The 21,230-nt window shown below is 40.8% G+C and overlaps 1 protein-coding gene across 5 annotated transcripts in view; it reads left to right on the top strand.

Annotated features, from left to right (window-relative positions):
* Nucleotides 1-6: 6 nt before the first annotated feature.
* The window catches only part of LOC102223543 (nascent polypeptide-associated complex subunit alpha, muscle-specific form-like), a 58,219-nt gene continuing 36,995 nt past the window's right edge, over nucleotides 7-21,230 (top strand). For 3 of the 5 annotated variants that reach the window (XR_002753164.1, XM_023338505.1, XM_023338502.1), the window contains exons 1-2: nucleotides 7,853-8,209; nucleotides 17,491-21,230. Coding sequence is in view for 4 of the 5 variants with exons in the window: in XM_023338505.1 (XP_023194273.1) it covers nucleotides 18,274-21,230 (2,957 nt within the window). In the remaining variant the exon portion in view is untranslated. Of the gene's footprint in view, nucleotides 87-7,852; nucleotides 8,210-8,271; nucleotides 8,584-17,490 lie in introns of those variants that run through there. The other 2 variants (XM_023338504.1, XM_023338503.1) reach the window with 2 other exon arrangements.

The raw sequence follows: 21,230 nt of genomic DNA, 5'->3' as shown, positions 1-21,230 counted from the left end.
ATCCGCTTCCCTCCCCTCCCTGCCCGGACTCTCTCTTCGGCTTCACCCGCCTCCACCCGTTTCTTCCACGTGTCACAAGGACAGAGGTAAACAAAACAACCCGTAATCTCAGCAGGTTAAAAAAACTCACCGACATTATCCTGTCTTGACATTCATTGTTCTGCCCTCATCACTGGAGACAAGGTGTTCATATTCAGTATGGAAATTAATGGTTTTAATTTTGTATAAAGCTGCGCAAACCTTTAAAAATCTAATTTCATAATGCACCAAACCTAAGTAGTTGTTGCAATGCAAGAGCGCTAATGGAAGGAGGAATGATTTTAAATAGGATTAAGAATAAAAGCAATGCTATAATATGAATTATCACAAAAATATTTTAGTGCATTGTATGCTTCAGATATTGAAACTTTCTCAAAAGTATTCACTCTTGAAGTTGGGTGGGATTTTATGTTATAGCTCAACACAAACAACTCTGAGCATCTAACTTCACCCGCTGAAGAAAAGTGCTTCCACAGCATGATGTTGCCCTTACCATATTTTGTGGAAAGAAAATGTTTGGGATCAAATCCAGTGTTGGTTTCCTCTTTGAAAATTTGGTCTCATCTGACAAGGCAACTTTCTAATAAGATGTTTCTCCTACATTGGTTGTGGCAGATTTGAGTTTATAGCTAATAATTGTTTTGTCCAGAGGCTTTCCCAGCTGAGTTGTGGATCTGCAGCTCATTCAAAGTTACCATGGTGTCCTGGAGGCTTCTCTGATTAATCACATCTTTGTGGGTTTAGGTTGATGGGCTTTGATACAAACAAAAAAGTAAACAAAATGAAAGTAACACAAGTAAACACAACATTCCCTAAGAATTATGGATTACGAGTTACGTTGATGGACAAAACTTTGCAGTGCCGATTAGCAATGTAAACATATTTCGATACAATATAATCTATAACATGTCTACACTATGTAACATTTTCCTTGCATCTGACAATTATGTGCTACATTGTATTGGTCTGGTCACATAAAATCCCAACTAACCCACTGATATTGGACTCTGCAGAGCGACAAAATGTTTAGATGTTGTGCAAGAATACGTTCAATTTGGCTATAAATAACTAAATTTACAGTTGTTGAGGGGAATTATTAACAAAACTAGTAATTTAGATCAAAATTACCAAGTCTGGTAAGTCAGACTTTCTTTGGGTTTTCTAAAATTACATCTTCAAACATGTTACAGTGACAAGATGGTGATTTAAGAAAATCTATGAAAAACAAGAATTGAGGTTTTTAGGACTCTCTTTAAGCCCTACATGTACATTATTCACTGTGAATAATAATAATAATAATAATAATAATAATAATAATAATAATAATAATAATAACTGCTTATGAGTGCCTACAATTTGTTACAGCTGACCGTGACACGAACAGAAAAAACTGGAGTGGTTCAGCATCATTTCAGTATTTAGTTAGTTTTTTTAAAAATATTTTTAGCTCAATTTTAAGGAGTTAGAGGAGAGAAAAGGAGAAATACAAATGAAACAGACAAGATCATGTTCCCAGACTATAATTGTTCTCATTGCAATGAGAGTAGAGTGGGTGAAAAGTTTGCCAGGGAGAGTTTTGACAATAAGGGATGAACGACACAAATCAGAGAAAAGAATAATGCAGTTGTCCTCATGAGAAAAAAATGTTTGTTCTAATGCCTACAATTGATTTGACAACACATAGGGAAACATCTTAAGCGAGGGGTCAGTGGGGCATTGTCAGGGTGACTGTGGCTCAATGAGAAGAGTAATTGTCTTGAATCCAGCATCCTCCTTTGTCGCATGTCAATGTACCCCTGGGCACTTGACCCCAACTTGAATACCGATTCAGTTTAAAGCACTTTGAATGATCAGTATGACTGGGAAAGCACTATATAAATGTTTTCTTTTTTCCATTTTAATTCATCAACCCCATAGAGGTATCCCTGGCTGATGATTAATTTCCTTCTATATGCTTATATAGAAGGAAATTCTGTAGGAATTTCTGAATATAGTCTAATGAACTTAAAAGACCAGCAACAACACCTCTTACAATGAAACAGACATACAGTAGTTTCCCATAGCGCAGGGGAAGCGTATTTTCCTCCTAATTTGTCACACTTAAATGTTTCTGGTCATCAGATTTTGTTTAATGTCAAACAAAGATATCCAGATTGAATATAAATAGCAGTGTGAAATGCTTATTTCTGGCCCATTGACACTAACTGGGGAGACATGGATTACTTTGGTTTTCTTGGTTATTTTGTAACATCTCACTGAGATCCCAAAGCTGTAATGACTTTTTTAAATCTTTTCTTGAATGTCCTAGATTTGGGGCATGATGCTGACATCATGTTGACAGAGAAGTTCTGTTTAAGGGATTCCTTAATTTAACAAGGTTGTGATAAAGCCTGGGTGTGGCTTGATGAATTGAGTCAGATAAACATATTTTTAACGCAATTAAATTATATTTTTGAAGAATATGTTTCCAATTTTTTATTTTATTTTGAAAACTCGTGTTTTCTCAGGTTATATGTGTATGATGTCAGAATCGTTTCATGAACTGAAACGTGACTAAAAGAGCAAAAAATCTTTGACAATGTATTTTCTCAACAAGGTCACAGCAAAACTTTATGAAAAAAATTAAAATCCCAGACATGCAGCTGAGGAAACTCTTAGATGTTTTCCTTAAAGACATCAAATGAAACAGACTAAAACAAATTGGGACATTCATGGTTGCTGCATCGACACTTTATCAGTGTCATGTACCTGAAACTCGTAAGACCTGTTTTCTTTCGTGCATTAGATAAGCAGCATCTTTCGTATTTTTTATGTTTTTGTCCCCCTACCATGACGCCCCTGGCCAGTGATTAATCTCTTTTCGTGGCATTTCTTTAAGAAATCCACTATCCATGACATCAGCAGGACACAGTGCTGGATTTCACTCATGCAGCCCGGAGCAAAAGGAGACATAAAACAGAGGCGCACACACGCACCGCTCTCTGCAGAAGCACAGCTCATTATCATCCGCCTGTTTGCCCCTTTCTTCTTAACTCGGTAATAATTAACAGTTCAATAAACAAACATCCTTTTAGATTTAGACAAGTTGCCTGCATCCAAGTAAGAAAAAAAATATATGTTCTGTTCTTCTACTGAATCATTTAAAAAGTGTTTTGTCATGCAACATTACCCATCACTTTATGAACAACATCACCACCTGGTGGAAACAGCCATTACAAAGCATCACGCTTTGAGGCAATTTTATCCACGAGCTCTATGACCAGATCTGCCACATGCTGCGCATATCTAATTTAATTAAAGTGCAGCCGATTTAAACCATCTAAACTCACCTTAAAAAGACTTATTGTGGGGGCAGACAAGAAAAGGAAGCATTAAGATTCGTCCGATGTATTAATGCCCTTTACTGCAGATAACAGCAGCCAGATATCTTTCTATTTTCACAGTAAATCCTGTCTCCCATTTATTATGTTGCCAAGCAGCTTTTCTTTTCTGACCTTCAGCCTCAATTCTTTCTTTATTTTTTTTGCAAGACAAGAGGACAGATGCAGAAAGTCATTATTCAGCTTGGAAACAAAGCAGGAAAAGTTCCCTCATCTATCAAAAGGAACCTAAGATCTACGACAATGTCCAGGGCATGGCTCAGATCAAAGAGGGAGATGCCACCTTTACTCAGGTCCTGCAAATGACTGACTGGCCTCGTTCATCCATCATGCTTGAAACTAAGACATCAAAACAATAAAACCCTTTTTAGGTAATGGCTACAGAGGGATTTCTCAGTTGAGACGTGTCCTCCTCCCCGTGGAACATTGTATTAGGTGATGATTGATGACCTGATCTGAAGGTAGTTTTCAGGGTCTGTGTAAATATAAGCTTTTTGTTTGCTGCAAGGAAGATGCAGAGGCTAGATAATGAGAGTCGGGGGAAGGTTCAGTGTTCCCTTTATGACAGTGTCTGAAACAAAAAAAAGTTTATTTAGAAGGGATGGTTAAAGAGTTTTTCAGAACTACTGGAAATATGTTGCAGGTTTTGTGGCGCAGCACTGGAGCACTGCAGAGGACTCTCATCATTCCTCTTCACTTGATACACCTCAGACTTTCTATGAGTCAGGGTCGCAACATGGATATGTTTACAACAAGGGACAGGGCAGGATCTACAGGCTTTAAATCCTGTTGAGCTTCAGGTTCTTCAGTGTTTGCAGTAAGAGTTTTCAGATCTTTCATAATTCTGTTGTAGGGAGTCGTGTGTTGGGGTAGCAGCGTACAAACTAGAGACTTAAAAAGGTGGAAATACTAAATGAAGAGGACTGACTGTTACTAGGACTGCTCTGGATCATAGTAAATGCTATTTAAAACCCTTTAAATCCCCAACCCTTTAAACGGTTGCCATGTTTGGATTGGGGCGTTACTTGCACACGAAGCATTTCTGGTCAAAGTAACAAGATGGTGTCAAATTAAACCTTCACTTAACTTAAATTTAGGATATTTACTCTTCTTTAATTTATACCATATGGTAACTATGACTGGAAACACTTTTCATGTTCCATTCTCAGTCCATATAGAAGGATCATTGATGGTGGGCCGCCTCCTACCTCTAATTCCTGCATGAATAATTATAAGTCCTTATGTATATAATTTCCAATGCTAATGTGATGACAGACTAAAGGTTCATGGACTAGTATTTGCCTGAAAAACATTGATGTGTTGGAGATTGGAGTTGTTTCAAGAAGCCTGCTTCGATCTTGGCCCCTTTTAAACCAGTCTTTGGCTTAAGCCTCTGGGACCAGCTAATGGATTTATACTGTTTGAAGGAGCCAGGAGGGCTAGCTACTGCAGATAAGATATCAATTGCTTATAAGCTTTTAACATAGTCCCGCTTACAAAATCCTGAGTGTTCTTGTTATTGCATGTAAGGAGGCTTTGGATTAGATTAGTTTATATTTAAAATGATTCCAAAAGATTAACTCAAAATCTAAAGCTAGTAAATGCACACAAAATACAAGTAAAAGTTTTGAATGTTTTTGTAACCATTCCCCTTTTCACTGAAAATCTTAGCTGGCTTTCAATTGGCTAATTTTAAAATGTAGAACTTTAATTTTATGTTTTACTTTTTAACGTCGGTGTCTTTCTAATTCCAGTGTACCATGTTGCGCCGTTTAACAATACAAAGATGGAACAGCTCTAAACAATATCAATACGACATGACAATTTCCGACCCCTTTCACATATGACTGCTGAATCTGTAGCAGAAAACAGTTTTTAGGTCACTAAAAATGGCCTGACCCTCACACAACTTCACTAGGAGCCCCAGTGGAGCAGCTGAGACGGCAGAGAGCTTCAAACGTCTAAACATAATGGACAATCTACTGAAAAACCCGCCCAGAACAGCGCCAGCAGACACGCTTTGTTGTCTGTAAACTCAAGGTCCTCTCTGTAGCCAGCAGGTTTCTCCGCCTGTTTAGACGGCTCATGGAGTCTGTCCTCCTCTAATTATCCTCCGCCGTTCCATCTGCCGCTTCACCGAGCCGACAGTCTCCACCAGCCACAGTTACTTCTTACATCAGTAGTCGTTCAGAGCTCTCGCAGACATCAAAGTTGCTGCAGTCGCGCAAAGTGAAACTCCCTATTCAGCTAAAGACCCTGAACACCCTCATTTGGACAATGTGTTACTATGCGTCAGTCGAGTTGAAGGTACAAATCATGGGCTCCTCTTAGTTACACTATTCCTGAAACGTAGAAAACAAAAGGTTGATTCTGCTCTAATCTTGAAGTGAAACCCTCATATTTACAAATTGGCTTGTTAATTTTACGCGTGGAACTCAATCCTCCTGACATGTTTGGCATATTGTTCTATGTGTACAAAAGGTCCATGGTGGAAATAATGATGGTAAATGCTTATGTTACTGAGGACCTTAAATTGTAATTGGTAAATAATTAAACAGCAATGTATTTTGCAACAACCCCCATTTTTGTTACGTCTGCATTGTTTTTTGGTAAGTTGCTGTTTTCTCTCTGTTAATTTTACCATCTCATTAGTTTATGCGAATGACCCACTAATACTTTTAGAATGCAGGATGTAAACGTATAGCTCTTTATTCAAACTTTTTGGTTTATTCAAAATACACTGTGATAACAAGTTTCTTTGCTAAATAGTCAAATCAGATTAGCGGGAGAGCACCTGTAGACCTCAATCTCCGAGTCTTGCCACGTAATCTCGACTGGATTTCGGTCTGGACTTTAACTGAGCTATCCTAAAATGAAGTTGCTTTGATCTAAATAATTTTATTGTCCCATCTGTCAGGTGATCTATTGTCCAAGTGTTTTGCAACCTCTAATAAGTTTTTCTGTGAGAATCTCTTCACCCATCCCCTCATTAGTTCTGACCACTACATTGAAGTTTGCGGTTGTAAAGTGGAAATATCTGAAAAAAAAGGACTTTACGAGGTATAAATACTTTTGGCATCTAAATATTTAATTATTATGGTGATATTGCAGATCGTTAACAATTATAATGAAGATGTTCAAGTTTGAATATGTTCTTGTTAGATGTGCACATATTCACAGTTTTGAAATGCGGAGTTGCAATACACAACTCTCATGAAATGCCTGTGCACATTGTGCTAGGTTGTGCTGAAAAATATATTCAAATCTGTCATCCTGTATTACAGAACATTACTGTATAACCTATTATGAGTCAGTGGTGCACTGGATAGCCTGTCCATTGAGCTCTTACTCTAAATTCAGTTAGGGGGGAGGTGTGCTCCTTCAATGGAATTATATTTGAAATCCTTTCATTTCCTATTATTTGGCTCTGAAAGTGTAGAGAACTATAACTACATGAAACACTTTAATGCAAATCTGATGGAGAGCAAGGTGATACTGAGAAATGAGTGATCATGGCTGATAAAAATGGGATGAGATGTCTCAGCCCTCCAGGCATGTAGGTGTAGACTATTTTATTCCTCAATCTCAGAGTGGTTTCTGCTACTTACTGTACAGCCGGGGGTGACAACAGTCATTACAGTGATGACGGGGTCAATGCACAAGAGCCAGAACAATGGAGGAAATCAGTTTTCCCTCGTGTTCGGAGCCTTGAACGGGAGCCCAACCAAGCAAAGACCTGTGATTAATTTAATACATACTGGTGATTTGCCCTTTAATTTGCATGCACAACACTCATGCATGTTAATCAAGAGTGGCCTGAAAACAGTAGAGCGGCTTAACCTTCGGTGACTGTACGGCTGTGGCTCTTCTTTAGAGAGCCATTGTCCATGTGTCTCTATTATCCTGCTGGTCACGGTTCTTCGGCTATGCCCTCCGCTCATATGGGAGATATCTGTAGAATAATTCTACCTGTCTGTTTCTATCGCCCTCTCCTTCCTTCTCCAGCTTCCCCCCTCTCCAAGCCTGACCTTTCTGCATCCCCCACCAGCTGACCTTGGTGTCCTTTTAGTTCTTCCCTTTTCCCTTTCTCACACCACTCTTTGCTCTCCATCACATTCTCCTCCAACTACCCCGTGCCCCCTTCGTTCCCAGCCCCCGCTGATTGCCTCCACTCTCTCTATGTGTCCCCTCGGTTACGCCCCCTGGATCACTTGCCTCTCCTCTCTCCTCCTCCTGCTGTCTCCTTCTTTGCTCTCTGCAGCTGTACATACTCTGCTTTTTAATTAGACCGACTCGGCATAGCTCCACCTCCCTCTGCCTCCTCTACGCTCCATCCAGCCCCTTACTTTCCCTCTCACTCCCTCCCCGCCCCCCGTTTTTTTTTTTTTTTTGCTTACAAGGATACGCGGGGGGCTCGCATGGCGTTGGGGAGAGGAGGTCATGATGGAGAGATGCGGAGAGAAAGAAGCGGGGGAGAGGAGGAAGGGAGAAAGGAGAGGAGCATCTGAGAGTGTAACTGCCTGTTTGCTCACTCTTGTCTTCTTGCTCCCCCTCCTGTCCTTTCACTTCCACTCACAGTACAAACACTCAGACAACTAGGTAGGCACAGCGCAGAGCTGTGAGGGATGGAGAGCAGGGTTCCCACGTGAAAGAAAGGCTTGAATCCACGGGAGAAGAGGAGGGTGAGATAAAAGACAACCTGATAAAGGGGGTGAAGAGGAGAGTTGAGGAGCAGGTGGACCAAAGGAAAGGATGCAACGTGAAGCTCACCATGCAGCGGTGACAGAGAGGTGAGGATAAAAAGCAAACACGAGGGATGGAAGAATGGGGAGGAAGCAACGTGAAGGAATAACAGAAGAGGAGCGTGTGTGTGTATGTGTGTGTCAGCGCAGAGGGCAACAGGAAGAGGGATGTTGTAGATGTGGTATGTGTGACTCAGTTTTGTGTCCTGATGGCAGATAGTACAGCAATCTACCCAGCAGCCTCCTCTCAGCATCACCATAGCGATGGCAAAGTGAGAAGAAGCAAAGATGAGGACAGATTTCAGAAACAACTCGAGCGCCTCTTCTTATTTAGTAGCGTCGCACTTCTTGTTTGTTTCTGTTTGCATTCTGTTGAATTCTGCAAAAAGGAGAGAAGCAGAGTGCAGCGCGTCCTCGCATGCGTGAGTACACGTGCATGCTCGAATTTTGTTTATGTGTTTTAGGCAGCTGAGTCCGTGTGCACTTATTTCTACTGACAATGGAGGTGTGTTCCTGAACCCGCTGTGCACCTTAGCCTTTGTGCGTGTGTGTGTGAGAGAGAGAATGAAATCTTGGGGAAATGGATTTTGCTTATTTGGATACACGGGTTTGCTCTACTGCAGGTGTGGGAGTTATTTTCCGAGTTTGCGCTGCTCCGTGAGAAGATTTAAACAGCCAGGAGCTCAGATTGTTAAAGCACTTGATGTAGCTTTGCGGAATCTAGCTGTGTTCCTTCTCTGCACATTTGTCATGACTCAGGCCGTGTGTGTGTGTGTGTGTGTGGTGTTTGGTGTAAGTTTCCAGAGGAGGCGGTATTGACAGAGGGAATTCCTTTTGTACAGACCTGTGTGTGTTTATAAGAAAAGGCTTGTGTATGTTGGTGTAGCATTAGTCACCTAGTCACAGCAATTTCTACATTTTCATGTACACACAAATTCCCTTACACACACCTTTGTAAAGGGAAGTCGCACAGGTTTCTCCCTCACATTCCTGCAGGATTCCGATAGAAACTTGAGGATTTTGACATTCCGGAAGAGCTTGGAAAAAAGAAAGTTGATTTATTGATTTTCAAGCATTGGTTTTATAATCTATTTACTGGAATAATTGTTAAAAAAAATGCTGAGAACATTTCAGACTGAATATATTGTATATAAATAATGTGTATAGTCACAACATTTTGCTTGATGATTAAAGTTTCAGCCATTAGTATAATTTAACTGTTACTTGAAAACCCCCACACACGTTTTGCTCTTTAGGGATGGGAAGTAGACTTAAATTTTACCACATTTTGTCAGAATATTTATTGCAATAACAATGAAAGGGCTTAAAAAATCCCTAAGTCTCTTTGGCTTTAAATCTTCCACTGCATACAGTCAATTCTTCACAAACACAAAGTCTATTCTAAAAATAAAACTTTTTATTAAATGATTTGCTTCACTTCACTAGTTACATTAATTAGTGCAGTTATACCACGAAACAGCACGCAAAAGTAAGTAACCTAAGCATAATGTCAGTTTTCAGGGTTTGGAAATGCCATTAGAGTTGACTGTTTTCATAGTTAATTACAGTTCTTCTTTCAGATATTTCCCCCTTCTGATTACAATATTTAATAGCATAATTCCCCATGGCTAATTCTTTACGGAGGTTGCTAGTCTTCAACCCCAGTCCTCAAGGGACCGATTACACATCTGCATGTGTTAGATGTGTAATTGGTCCATCACTTCTGGATCTCCAAACCATGAACCTCCATAGAAGCCCAGAGAAATGTGTTTAAAATTGAAGCCAAGATGTTTTATCCAAATTGAGCCTGAAGAAACTCAGGCGTATTTTACCATTTTGATCAACCTCAATAACCTTTCAAGCGTGTCTTCACTATTCAACCATATTTTCACATTGTTCAGGTGAAAGGCAATGTTTTCTTCTATTTCAATGTCTATGCTGCCTTCAGGATATACAGAAACCTGACAGATTCATTTAAATTAGATGTGTGGTGAAAATAATACATCTAAACCATGTAGGACAGAGGCCCCTGAAGATCAGGGTTAGTGACGACCACCTTTGATATAGAACCAGACCTCCAATGATTTGACAAGAAAACCTAAAGCTACTCCTAATGGTAGTATCCTGCTATTTATTCTATTTTGAGTGTGTTAGCTGGTGGTGTCACTGGGCAAGAAAAAGTGATCATGTCCAGGTTTCTAGTCCATCACAGGGCCTACACAGAGATGCACAGGACAGACATCTACTCTTGCACAATTAACGTAATTTGGTTATTTTGAGACTATGGGAGGAAACGGAGATTTGGATCCTGTCGTAACCATGTATGAATGGGTAAAACATTGTGAACTAATGTGGACATGTTGGTTTCCATGCGTGCTGTAAGGTTGATTTTCAATTTTAAATGACCTTGGTTTATATTGTGGTGTGTGTCTATGCTACCCTGTGATGGACTAGGAGCTTCCAGAGAATAGTCTACTTCTCACTTAACCTTGATTTTTTTTTTCTTTTTTAGAGGGCTCAGTAAGAAGAACTGTCGTCCTGCAATTGAAAGATCATGAGTTAGATTTTGGCTTTTCTTGGCCACATGCTTGGGCAAGATTCTGAACCTCAAGATGTTTTTTTTGCTGTTTTTAACAGGACGAGTCTTGCAGTAAAACCAGGCTTAATTTTAGTTGCCATCTGCCATTACTAACTTTGGGTTAAGTCCAAAATGTGTTTGCAAATTAGCATCTAGAAAAGGGAGTGTGGAATTTTGAAGTAGATAATGAGTAGAAATACTTTTTTTTTTCTTTCTTATTTAACATATTATCTGTCAGCAGGTCAGCATAATAAGCACAAGTTACATACATGTATACAGAATCAATTTCAGTTGTCTTTCTTTTCCCATCGGCTAAGTATTTACCAATCTCCATTTTTCTGTCATTCAGTTTCTCAACACTTGGAGAGCTTTTCTGTCTGCTGGCCAGCTGTTTTCATAAAGTTGACATTGACTTGGCTTTAGAGGCAATGCACTATTATGTACTTGTTGATTTGTAAAGAAGTGACACGGCTTTTCTGCAGCTAAGCAGAGAATCTATGAGCGTCCTAGTCTGTTCTGCTTTGTTCCTGACAAAATATCAACTTTAAACTTCAGTAAAACTTTTTTGCAATGATGGATGCAGAACCCAAATAATAAATTATCTAATGAGAAAGCAATGTTTGCTCAATCTTCTTGTGATAGGCAGACATTCTCAAATTTGCACACAGTTGCTTGAGTATGCTTGCTCCAATTCACTGGCCTACAAATAGGAATTTCAAATTAGGCAAAGGATTTTGGTCAGAGGAGGACAGATGGAACAAATCATTATTGGCAAACACATTCTGGAAGGAAAACTCAAACAGTTGTGATCCATCTTCCTCATGAAGAGCTGAACCAATGACTCTGCAAACATTTATGTTAATGTAAATTATAATTAATGGCAGCAGAAGTTAATTTGCATAAAACATTTTCAATTTATGATCAGAGATATGTCTAGATATTAAGCAACAACCAGGAGACTTATTTGACAGCTTGATGTTTCTTCATCAAATACAAAGAAAAAGCTACATAAGGATATGTTTCATCTCAAAACAAGCAGCATGTGCTTTAGTAAACCATTACATGGTAGCTAAGACAAGTTGTAAATATTAGATTGCCCACCTAAATGGCAAATAGAGTTCATAGAATCATATAAGCTGTTTCAAATGTTAATGATTGAGGCTCATTATTTGCAACTAGTGTATCTGGATTGCATTTTAGTGTCACACAAAAATGTACAGCTTTAAGGAGCAACACTCCAATACCTATTTTCTTTCAGTAAAAATCTGCAAGAAAAAACAAATAGGTCAGGCTGACACAAGAAAAGCCACGTCAGGCTGCACTGCCACACTAACAGCTTAGGTTTGTATCTAGAACACATTCAAACAATGAACCAGATGGTTTAATGCTCCGTCGTTATCTTAAGTGATTTGAGTCATAAGTGTATATTTATTTACAAAAGTAATTTTGTGGGCATGTTTTGTACAATGCTTTCACTTCGGCTCATGAATTGTGTCTCTCGTTGGTTTTTAAAAGGCCACACGGAGATCGTTTTAGACAAACAGGCTATTACAACAGCGTCTGAACACAATCATAATGGTTGTACTCACTGAGTTCCCATGCAGTGCATTTCATACGAAAATTTTCTTTGCATGATTTGATTTGCTGCTTGGATTGGTTGAATTGATGAGATCAGTCAAATGCATCAACACCAAACAGTGTTTCCAGCTAGTGTTTGCAAAAGTACTCATGCTGCATGTTTTTTTACTTTTTGTCATTGTTATTACCACAAATATCAGTGTAGATTATTTGGATTTTTTGTGATAGACCCTCAACAGGTAGTGCATAATGGTAAAGTGGAAGAAAAAATCTGAACTGTTTGAACATTCATGTCAAATAATACTCAGAAACTTGTATTTGTATAGAGTGCATCTCAAATCTTTTTCCACAGATTCTCAATTGGATTCCAGCTGTATGTTTACTGTTATTGTCCTGCTGTGGGTTGAACGTCTACTCTAGTCTCAAGTCTACGAGAGCCTCTTACAGGTTGTCTTCTGGCCCCAGTTTCAAAAATACACGTGTCCACATGGGACTGTTTTCAGAAATGTTTTCATCTACACAAAAACAAGATGTTGTTTTTACTCCTCCAGACCTGTAAGTGGCGTTAAATATCAAGTATTGGGCCTGTGCATAACACCGCCACAAGAGATTAGAGGTAAACACAAGAAAACAAGAATGGTGAACAACGTTCACCAGACTTTTGTGGAACTTTTTTACCTTTAATGAGGTGCTGCAGCAGCTGCAGGGCCATTATAAACATGTAATCCACCGTTGTTGTTGTTGTTTTTGTATGACACATATGATGCATTTCAGATTATAGGTCAGGTTCATGTTTGTGCTAATACGTCTCCTTTTTCACAAAAGATGCATTTCATTGTCCACTCAAATAGACAAAATTTTTACTCTGGAACCCATTTTGGGCCCACAGTGTGGAAAAGGGGGAAAAATGGTTAAAAATCTTTGTTTTTTTTAACAGAAACGTTCCAATGTTGACATTGGAAAGTCAACATTCCATTGGAAATGTTGACTTTCCAATGTATTTTTTATATGTAAAATACATATTACACTGTATTTACATCTATACATTTTGTAATCAACTCTGACAAGCCCAGACCCTACTGAAAAAAAAACATCCTAAAATTGAGTTGCTGCCATCTACCTGTTCTACTTGTAGGCTTGTGACAAACCACAAATGAAATGGCATCAGACTTATGTAGCACGTTATCAGGACACTCAAACATGTTTTTCATAAAATATGACTCCTCATGTCCAACAATAGCCTTGTCAACTTCAATCTGCCATTTATGCAGCAGTGGATTTTATTTAGGGGAAGTCGAGTGAAGGATGTTAAATGCAAATGAACTGGTTTAAAGCTCTTCTGTCTCCTTCACAGGACAATCCAAGGATGCTCATCTTACTGAGAATGTGTTATTTTCCTAAATAGCAAAAAAAAAAAAAAAAAAAAACTGCTTATTATAGCTGCTTTAGGTCAAAGTTGTTTACTCCCTTATTTCCAAAAGGCATCCGTATAATTTCCCGGAGTGTGTGGTTTAAGATTGCTTACATATGCATGTGCTTGTGTTTACAGAGAAATCTTTGTCACCACAAAGTTGTACATTTGCAATTTTTAATTCACTCGCTGCTTGTATTGTATCAAACAAACTGAAACACCCGCTTGCGTGAGACTTTGCTGCGCTTTGCTGAACACAGTGCTTACCTGACAAAATAGGCATCTAGTAGCAACTCCCAGGGAGCTGTTCTTGAATTGGTGATCCCTTTTGACAAGACCGCAGGAGAACTGCAACGGCTGATGCGGGTTGCATCTACTGTGAGAACCATGAGAGCATTGTTAATTCCTGTGACAGAGCACAGGTATAAACCAGGAGCCTCTTTGTGTTCACAGGGCCAATGACTGATCATATAGCTTTTCTTAGTTCCTCTTCAGTAAACCCTTAAATGCCCTGACGCGCTGATGCTCCCGATTTACCACTTCACTGAACCCTAACCATGACATTTCCTCTGCTGCCAGGGGTTGTTCCCTCCTGCTTTGCGGCCTGCCAACCCAACTCTCCCCACACCCCCGCCACCCCTCCCTCCACCACCCCTGCTTTTTCCCTCCGCCCCATCTCCCTTTTACTTATTCAGAATCCCACTCCTCGCAGTTCACTGTGTGTCTCATAGCATCTCTAAATATAACTAAGCATGTCTATCTCTTCTCCTTCCTCTTCCTGCCTCCTCCTCCTCTTAGTCCTGTCTGACAAATTTAGGCATGCTTAGACAATCTGATCTGACATGACTTTACATAACAATTCAAACCACAGAACCCCCCTACCTCCCTGGCACAGGGAGAGCCAAAGGTTTGTTATTGTCATGGATGTAATTCTCACCACTCCTGTAGGACTCCAGGCTCAGAAAATTACAATCAGATTTGCACATCCAGGATGTTCTTGATTCTTGAGTCCATGAGATCTGTGCTCCTCGGAGTAACCGTGGTTTAGAAAAGAAGAGTTGGATGCGATGCAGGCATTATTGTCACCCCACATGAGGGGATAGATGCCTGTACTTGGAGTAAAGCCTTCTCGCAGACGCTAGCAGGAAGCAAGAGGGCTAGAGTAAATCTTAAATAATAACGATAGAGAGTTATGACCCCTGTTGGCGTTATGCCGTTGCACACGTTCATCCTCTTGCCTGGTGATTTATTTCTTGTCTGCCAATAAAAGCTTAACATGGAAATGTCACATGTGGGTAAATGGCTGGCCTCAGCCCCTGGAGTGAGCTCATGCAGCATTAAGAGGGTATGGATTCATTAAACTGTCGGCATAAATTTTGACCCAAGGCTAGTTTGCAGGCTGAGAGCGAAGAATTTGGATGTGGACGGGAGATTTTCAGCAGTGTCGTAAAGGTGGAGAGGAAGATACAAGTGATGGGTGAAAATGAGAAAAATAGGCCTGGTTTCAAGTAAGATAGAATGAGAGCACACTCAAGATGACAGCCCATAGAATAAGAAAGGGTAATGCTCCTTTGGCGGTGTATGGATGAAACTGGAAAGTCTGAAGAGAATTTTATCCTGGTAGAGTTGTGAAATAATATAAATATCAAATACAAAGAACAAAATTTGTATATACTACTCAAACTTTTACACAAGTCTAATTACAACCACAAACCTTGGGTCATTTTGGGGGATTTTGAGTGATAGACTAACAGTCAAAAAAGACAAAGTAATGAATAATTGCAAAGTGGAAAATGATACATGAAATTCAAATTGTTTTACTGCACATAAAATCCTTTTATAGCAAACTGATATTTGTGGTTATAAAGTAATAAAAGCTGAAGATGTTTTAAGACTGGGTATTATGTGCTTGCCAGGCACAGAGTGCCATTTTATAACCCAATCAAGCATGTTGCCTCCATTTCTTATGAAAATGCTGTATTATGTCAAAAACAACTTAAAAACATTGTTACTTTGCATCAGACAGAAAAATTGGTCTCCATTTCATCAAAAACCTCCTACCCTTTCCAACACTCACCCTTCAGGGATGTCAACACAACAATGCTTCTCATGCTGTCCATTGTACAACCGTTATTAGAAGTATTGTAGTTTGTATGATAAGCTCAGCAGATGCACAGTTCCACCAGATGTTTGCTAACTTTGACTGCTGCTAGTCTGGTGGAGATGTGCTGGGGAAGTACAAGGAGAGGGTGCTTTGCTGGAGACTGCAGCTCTAAGGCAAAACTTTGGGGAATTAGGCGGTACATTGCAGAACGTGTTAGGGCACCTCAATTGGTTGCCACAGGAGATTCAATGATCCCTCAAAACATGCATGAATGAATCAAAACAGCACTCTTGGTATGTTTTTGATGAGGGCATAACATTATGACTTAAAGCCCACAGGTTGATTTTGCATAACGCCCCCTTTAAGAGGTATGAATAGTTTTGCAAGGCACCTTATTGAGCTAAAGATAAATCCTTGTTTTTGTATTTTAAGCCTCTGTAGCAGAAAAATAGATTATCCATGCATAAGAATATTTATCGTTTCGAAGAGAGATGTGGTCTTGGTGATTTAGCTCATCTTTACACATAGAAGTGATAAGAAAGTAAAAAGAATCAGAACTTTGTGGTATGTTTAATAATTCACTATGGTTGTTATTTTCCTTAAGGCGCTGTCTGTGTGACTGTAATCATAATTAATCCTAATAACCATGTTTTTAAAGAGGTTGATGGAAGGGTGCGGCTGTGACAAAGATCCCTCTCCTCAGAGCAACAAAAAGAGAGAGAGAAAGCAAGAAAAAAAAAGGTGGACATAAATAAATGTGGCAGGGCCTCGGGTATCACACTCCCTAAATAACCTGGGAGCTGTGAAGGAGTCACTAATTACCCCTCCCACAGAAGATAAGAGTACGGACAGTCACACTCGCACCCAGAATTAGCGCGTGGGCCTGTCAGTGTCAGGGGCTATCATGAGGAGATAACAAGGAAGAAATCCATAGATCCTGTAAGGCAGACGACAGCATCACGCCTAACTGCTAGCAACACGGACAAGCAGTGGAAGTGATATATATATATATATATATATATATATATATATATATATATATATATATAGTATGTGTGTCACAAACATGCCGCAGCATCAGAGAGACAAGAACATACTACTAACCACAGCATGGTAGACAGACTGCCACAGAGTGACCAGATGAATCAGAGAGGTTGTCATCGTGGCAGATCATCAAGAACTGATAACAGAGCTGCAGACTGTTAAAACATAGAGGAAAAGAAAAATCTGTAAGACACATGCACATGGGAAATATGATAACAGTCATTCTGTGTTCCCAAGAGCTGGAAAAAACACTTTTTATTGCTTCTACAGCAATGCCACGTGTTAACAATTTCTAATGATACAGAGAAAATCAAATAGACATAAAATATAAGTATCCCCTTCAGCCAATATGAATAGGCCTTAATTACAATCCCTTTTCACTTGTTTGGGGCGTTTATTTCTCCGCTGCTTGTAGTCGTCCACCTCCAACTCTTCAGTCGTTTCTCCTAACTAATGTATTCTTCTTCCTCCCACTGTGTGGACTGTACCCTTATTCATTTCAAAATAGCTGCTTACCTTATGTCATCCTATCTCAAACAACTGCTTAAACAGATATGCATTTGTAAACAACTACAGTCTCTTCTTTTTTCCCCTTTTTGTGTACTTTTCTGTAGGAGCTAGCACCATCTTCAGCCATGGGAGAATGACACTTTGACTCCACAACTAAAATAAAAGAAAGTGAAATCAACGAAACAGACAAAGCAGTCTTGACGACATAAGTTTCAAAAGGCAGCTCGTTATGGGAAGACCCTCCGAAGACCATCCCATACATAGGCTACTGGGGACAAAACATGAGTACAAGAACGGACTGCCAAGTATGCAAACCTAAGGATGAACAGGCTATATTCCCTGACTCTCTGCCCATTGGCATTGCAAGCCTTTTTGGCCTCATCATGATATTTGCAAGGGGAAATTAGGAGAAATGGGAGTAAAGGAAAATGTGCACATATTTAAAGGACATATAAAAGCATGGACATGTTCACTTTAACAAAATTTGATGCTGCTTTTCTCTAATTTATCTTAATATGTCATATTTTTGTAGAAGTGAAGGTAAAATATCACAGTTGCTGTAGAACTTAGCATTGGTCACAGTGATCTGACACACCCTTTTTACTGTCTATGATGTTGGTTTACCTTTACCTGTGGACATTGTAGTAATTCTTCTTAAGGACAATTATTCTACAAATGGACTAAGCTTTGCAGGAGTTGACCGAACTTTGTTCGGTTTTATGAGGAAAATGGGACTCATCAATAAAGTACATAGCTCTCACATGCATTTAATACTATAGCAAAACAGTAATGAAAAACGTACTTTCCTTGTTGACACATGAACAAAAAGGCCTTTAAAACGGCAAACTGCCTGTGAATGTTGGGGAAGAAACAGAGTGGCCAGAGAAATGGTGAGCAAGGAGCCTAATCACTTGCTCACAGGCCAAAGCAACGGCAAGAGCACCTTGGCGGACAAACTGCCTGGAACAATGACTGTACGCTCTGTGCTGCTTAATCGAGACTCACCAGATATTGAAAGTCGCCTCAAGCGCCGTCGCAACCGCACCCATCAGGTTCGCTTCAAAGACCTTGAGGATGGCAGTAGCAGTAGTGGCAACAGTGCAACAGGGGAAAATAACACTCGTCAACGGACTGCCAAGGACCGTGACAGCCCACATCCTCTCCGGAAACACAACACCATGTCCCCTCAGCCATGGACAGATAGACCACACACTGAGGGCCTACTTGGTCAAACCTCTGTGGTGGGGGCTGTGCGTGGGGATATGGCAAGTACAATAGAAAAGGTGGCTGCTTTTTTAGCACGAGCCCCACCTCATCCACTAACACCTGGTCCTACACGCAGATGTTGGGTGCCACCACAGTCTAACTCTCTAACTTTACCAATGACACGAAGACCCAGTACAAGCACCAGCACAGCCATTCAGACTTCACCATGCCTCATAAAACCTCAGTCTCTCTCATCCACCCATGCACGTAGCCAAAGCACTGGGGACTCAGTTGGTGTGGATGGAGATGATGAGCATGACTCTCAAGATGAGTACCTTAGCCACAACCATGTGCTGCTTGGGTCCAAAGATCAGAGTAGACCTCTGAGCTGTGGGGATAAAACTGTGGTAGAACGAAGATCTAAAGTATCAAAGACAGAAATTAAGTCAGGTGTTATGGTAAAACCATCCAGACACAGCTGTCCACCTTCAGTTCTTCACAATAGTGATCTGTGTCACAGTTCTTCAGTATCTTGCCGAGATGGTCCCAAGCGCCAGGGAAGTAGCACTCCTTCAGTAGTAAGGAGGAGAAAGCGCCTAAGCCGGACAACAAGTGATCCTGGAAAAGAAGTGCACTTCTGCACAACTCCCACACAAACTGAAAGCCCCCCTCGATCGCCTCCTCCTACAAATACCAAACTGTGTACAACTGAAGTTCAAACTGAGGGTCCATCTTCACCTCCAGCTTCAAAGCATTGCACCACCCAAAGTCAAAATGAACGTAAACATCAGTCTCTAAATTTGAGTGACGAACACTGCTCAACACAAATTCAAACCACTAATTCTTGTCAAACCCTACCTCAAAATGTTGAGCAGTGTACCCCTCAAAAACAAGCAAACTCTCCATGTCCATCTTCCCCAAATCATAAACCTTGCACTACACAATTGCCAACTTGTAGCTCTGTTGCCTCTCCACCTTTAGTTGCATCACCCAGCTTACATTCTGACATACAAGTGTCTGCTTCTGCAGCTGAAAACCCTCCCACCACCAAAATTTCTACTGTGCCTTACTGTACTTCTCCTCCAACACTGGCAAATGCACCACTACAAATCACTGAAAAAGGCTATAAGGCAGCTTCTTCATCTCCTACTAAGCCAGAAAGTGTCACTAATCCTCCACCAAACATCCTACCTTTTTCCTCCACTCCTGCACCTTCTGCTGCCCAAAGCCCTATTCCTTATTATACTGTTTTGTCTCCACCAACACCACCCAGCAAAACTGCTGCTTGCTCTAGTCCTTCCTTTACTGCCCCTCAGTCCTCATCATATAACTGCATATCCCCAGTATCAATATCATCCTCTTCCTTAACCTGTTCCACCCCTACTCCAAATGTAAGCACCATTTTAACATCTTGTGAACCTAACAAACAGCCCAATGCTGTCCCAAATGTAAGACATCAACAACCACCATCAGGTCCAACAAATAATGTATCACTCACAAACCTCACACCCTGTACAATTGTGACTCAGACTGCCCTGTCTTGCACATCCATATCATATTACACCAGTACTCATCCAGGTGGACCCCACACACCCCAGATTAATCAAACATCACCTTCTTACACCACTGTTATACAAACAGTATCTCATTGTAACATACCGTACCAAACAGTGCAAAACAACCCCCCTGCCAGCACTGGGATAACCCTTTATCCCTCCCCTGTCCCTAGACTTGAATCGTGCACTTCTCCACCTCCAATTGTGAAAGCATATGTGTCCACTCTTCAGAATGCTCAAGCTTGTGGGACTCCAACTAAAGCTGTTCCTTTGTACTCTTCAAAATTTCGTGCTGCACCACCATACACTCCCCCTTCTCAAGCCCCCTATAATGCTCAGGATAAGAGGGGCATTCGACTTCCACCTCCTCCTCCACCACCTCCTCCCTACACACCACGGAAAAAAGGAAGTGAACCTGCAGTTGCCACAGCCCTAACACCCATGCTTAGGACAGAGAGCAAGGCCAATGAAAAAGGTATGGAGAGGGAAGAGAAAAAGGAGGATACAATGGATATGAAGTGTACAGACTCACCCAAGTTCTGTGGGAGACCCAGTTCTCTGAAGCACAGAGCTCAAACTCCGCCAGTTGCTGTGATGAAGGGAGAGAGGCGCTCCTCTACCTCCTCCCCTGCCAAGGCCTGTTTTAAGCCCAGCTGTCTTAGCTCAGCCCAGGCTCAGCTTGGGGTGCTACACAAAATGCTCTGCTCAGGAGCCAGCGTCAGGCCCAACACACCAAACAGCCAACACTCGCTGCCACCTAACCAGCAGGGCTGCTCTGGTGCCAGGGGCTGCTCTGCCTCTGGGGGTCAGCCTGCAACTGGGCCGCTGAGTCCCACAAAAGCTGACACTTTAAGACAGGTTCAGGAAATTCTTGGAGGGTTGATGTCTGGGGCCAGGTGTAAACTGGACCCATCACGGGTGACGGAAAAGCTCCTGAGTCCCAATGGACCCCTGCATGATATTCGTAGCTTGCAGAACCAGCTTCACAGTTTGGAGGGCGTCCTGGAGACAAGCCAGAATACGATTAAGGTCCTGCTGGATGTCATTCAAGACCTTGAGAAAAAGGAAGCAGAGAGAGATGG

The sequence above is a fragment of the Xiphophorus maculatus genome, chromosome 8 (assembly GCF_002775205.1).
Source record: "Xiphophorus maculatus strain JP 163 A chromosome 8, X_maculatus-5.0-male, whole genome shotgun sequence".
Classification (NCBI taxonomy): Eukaryota; Metazoa; Chordata; class Actinopteri; order Cyprinodontiformes; family Poeciliidae; genus Xiphophorus; species Xiphophorus maculatus.
Note: the sequence above shows the minus strand (reverse complement) of the source record. Positions and strands in the feature narration are given on the sequence as shown.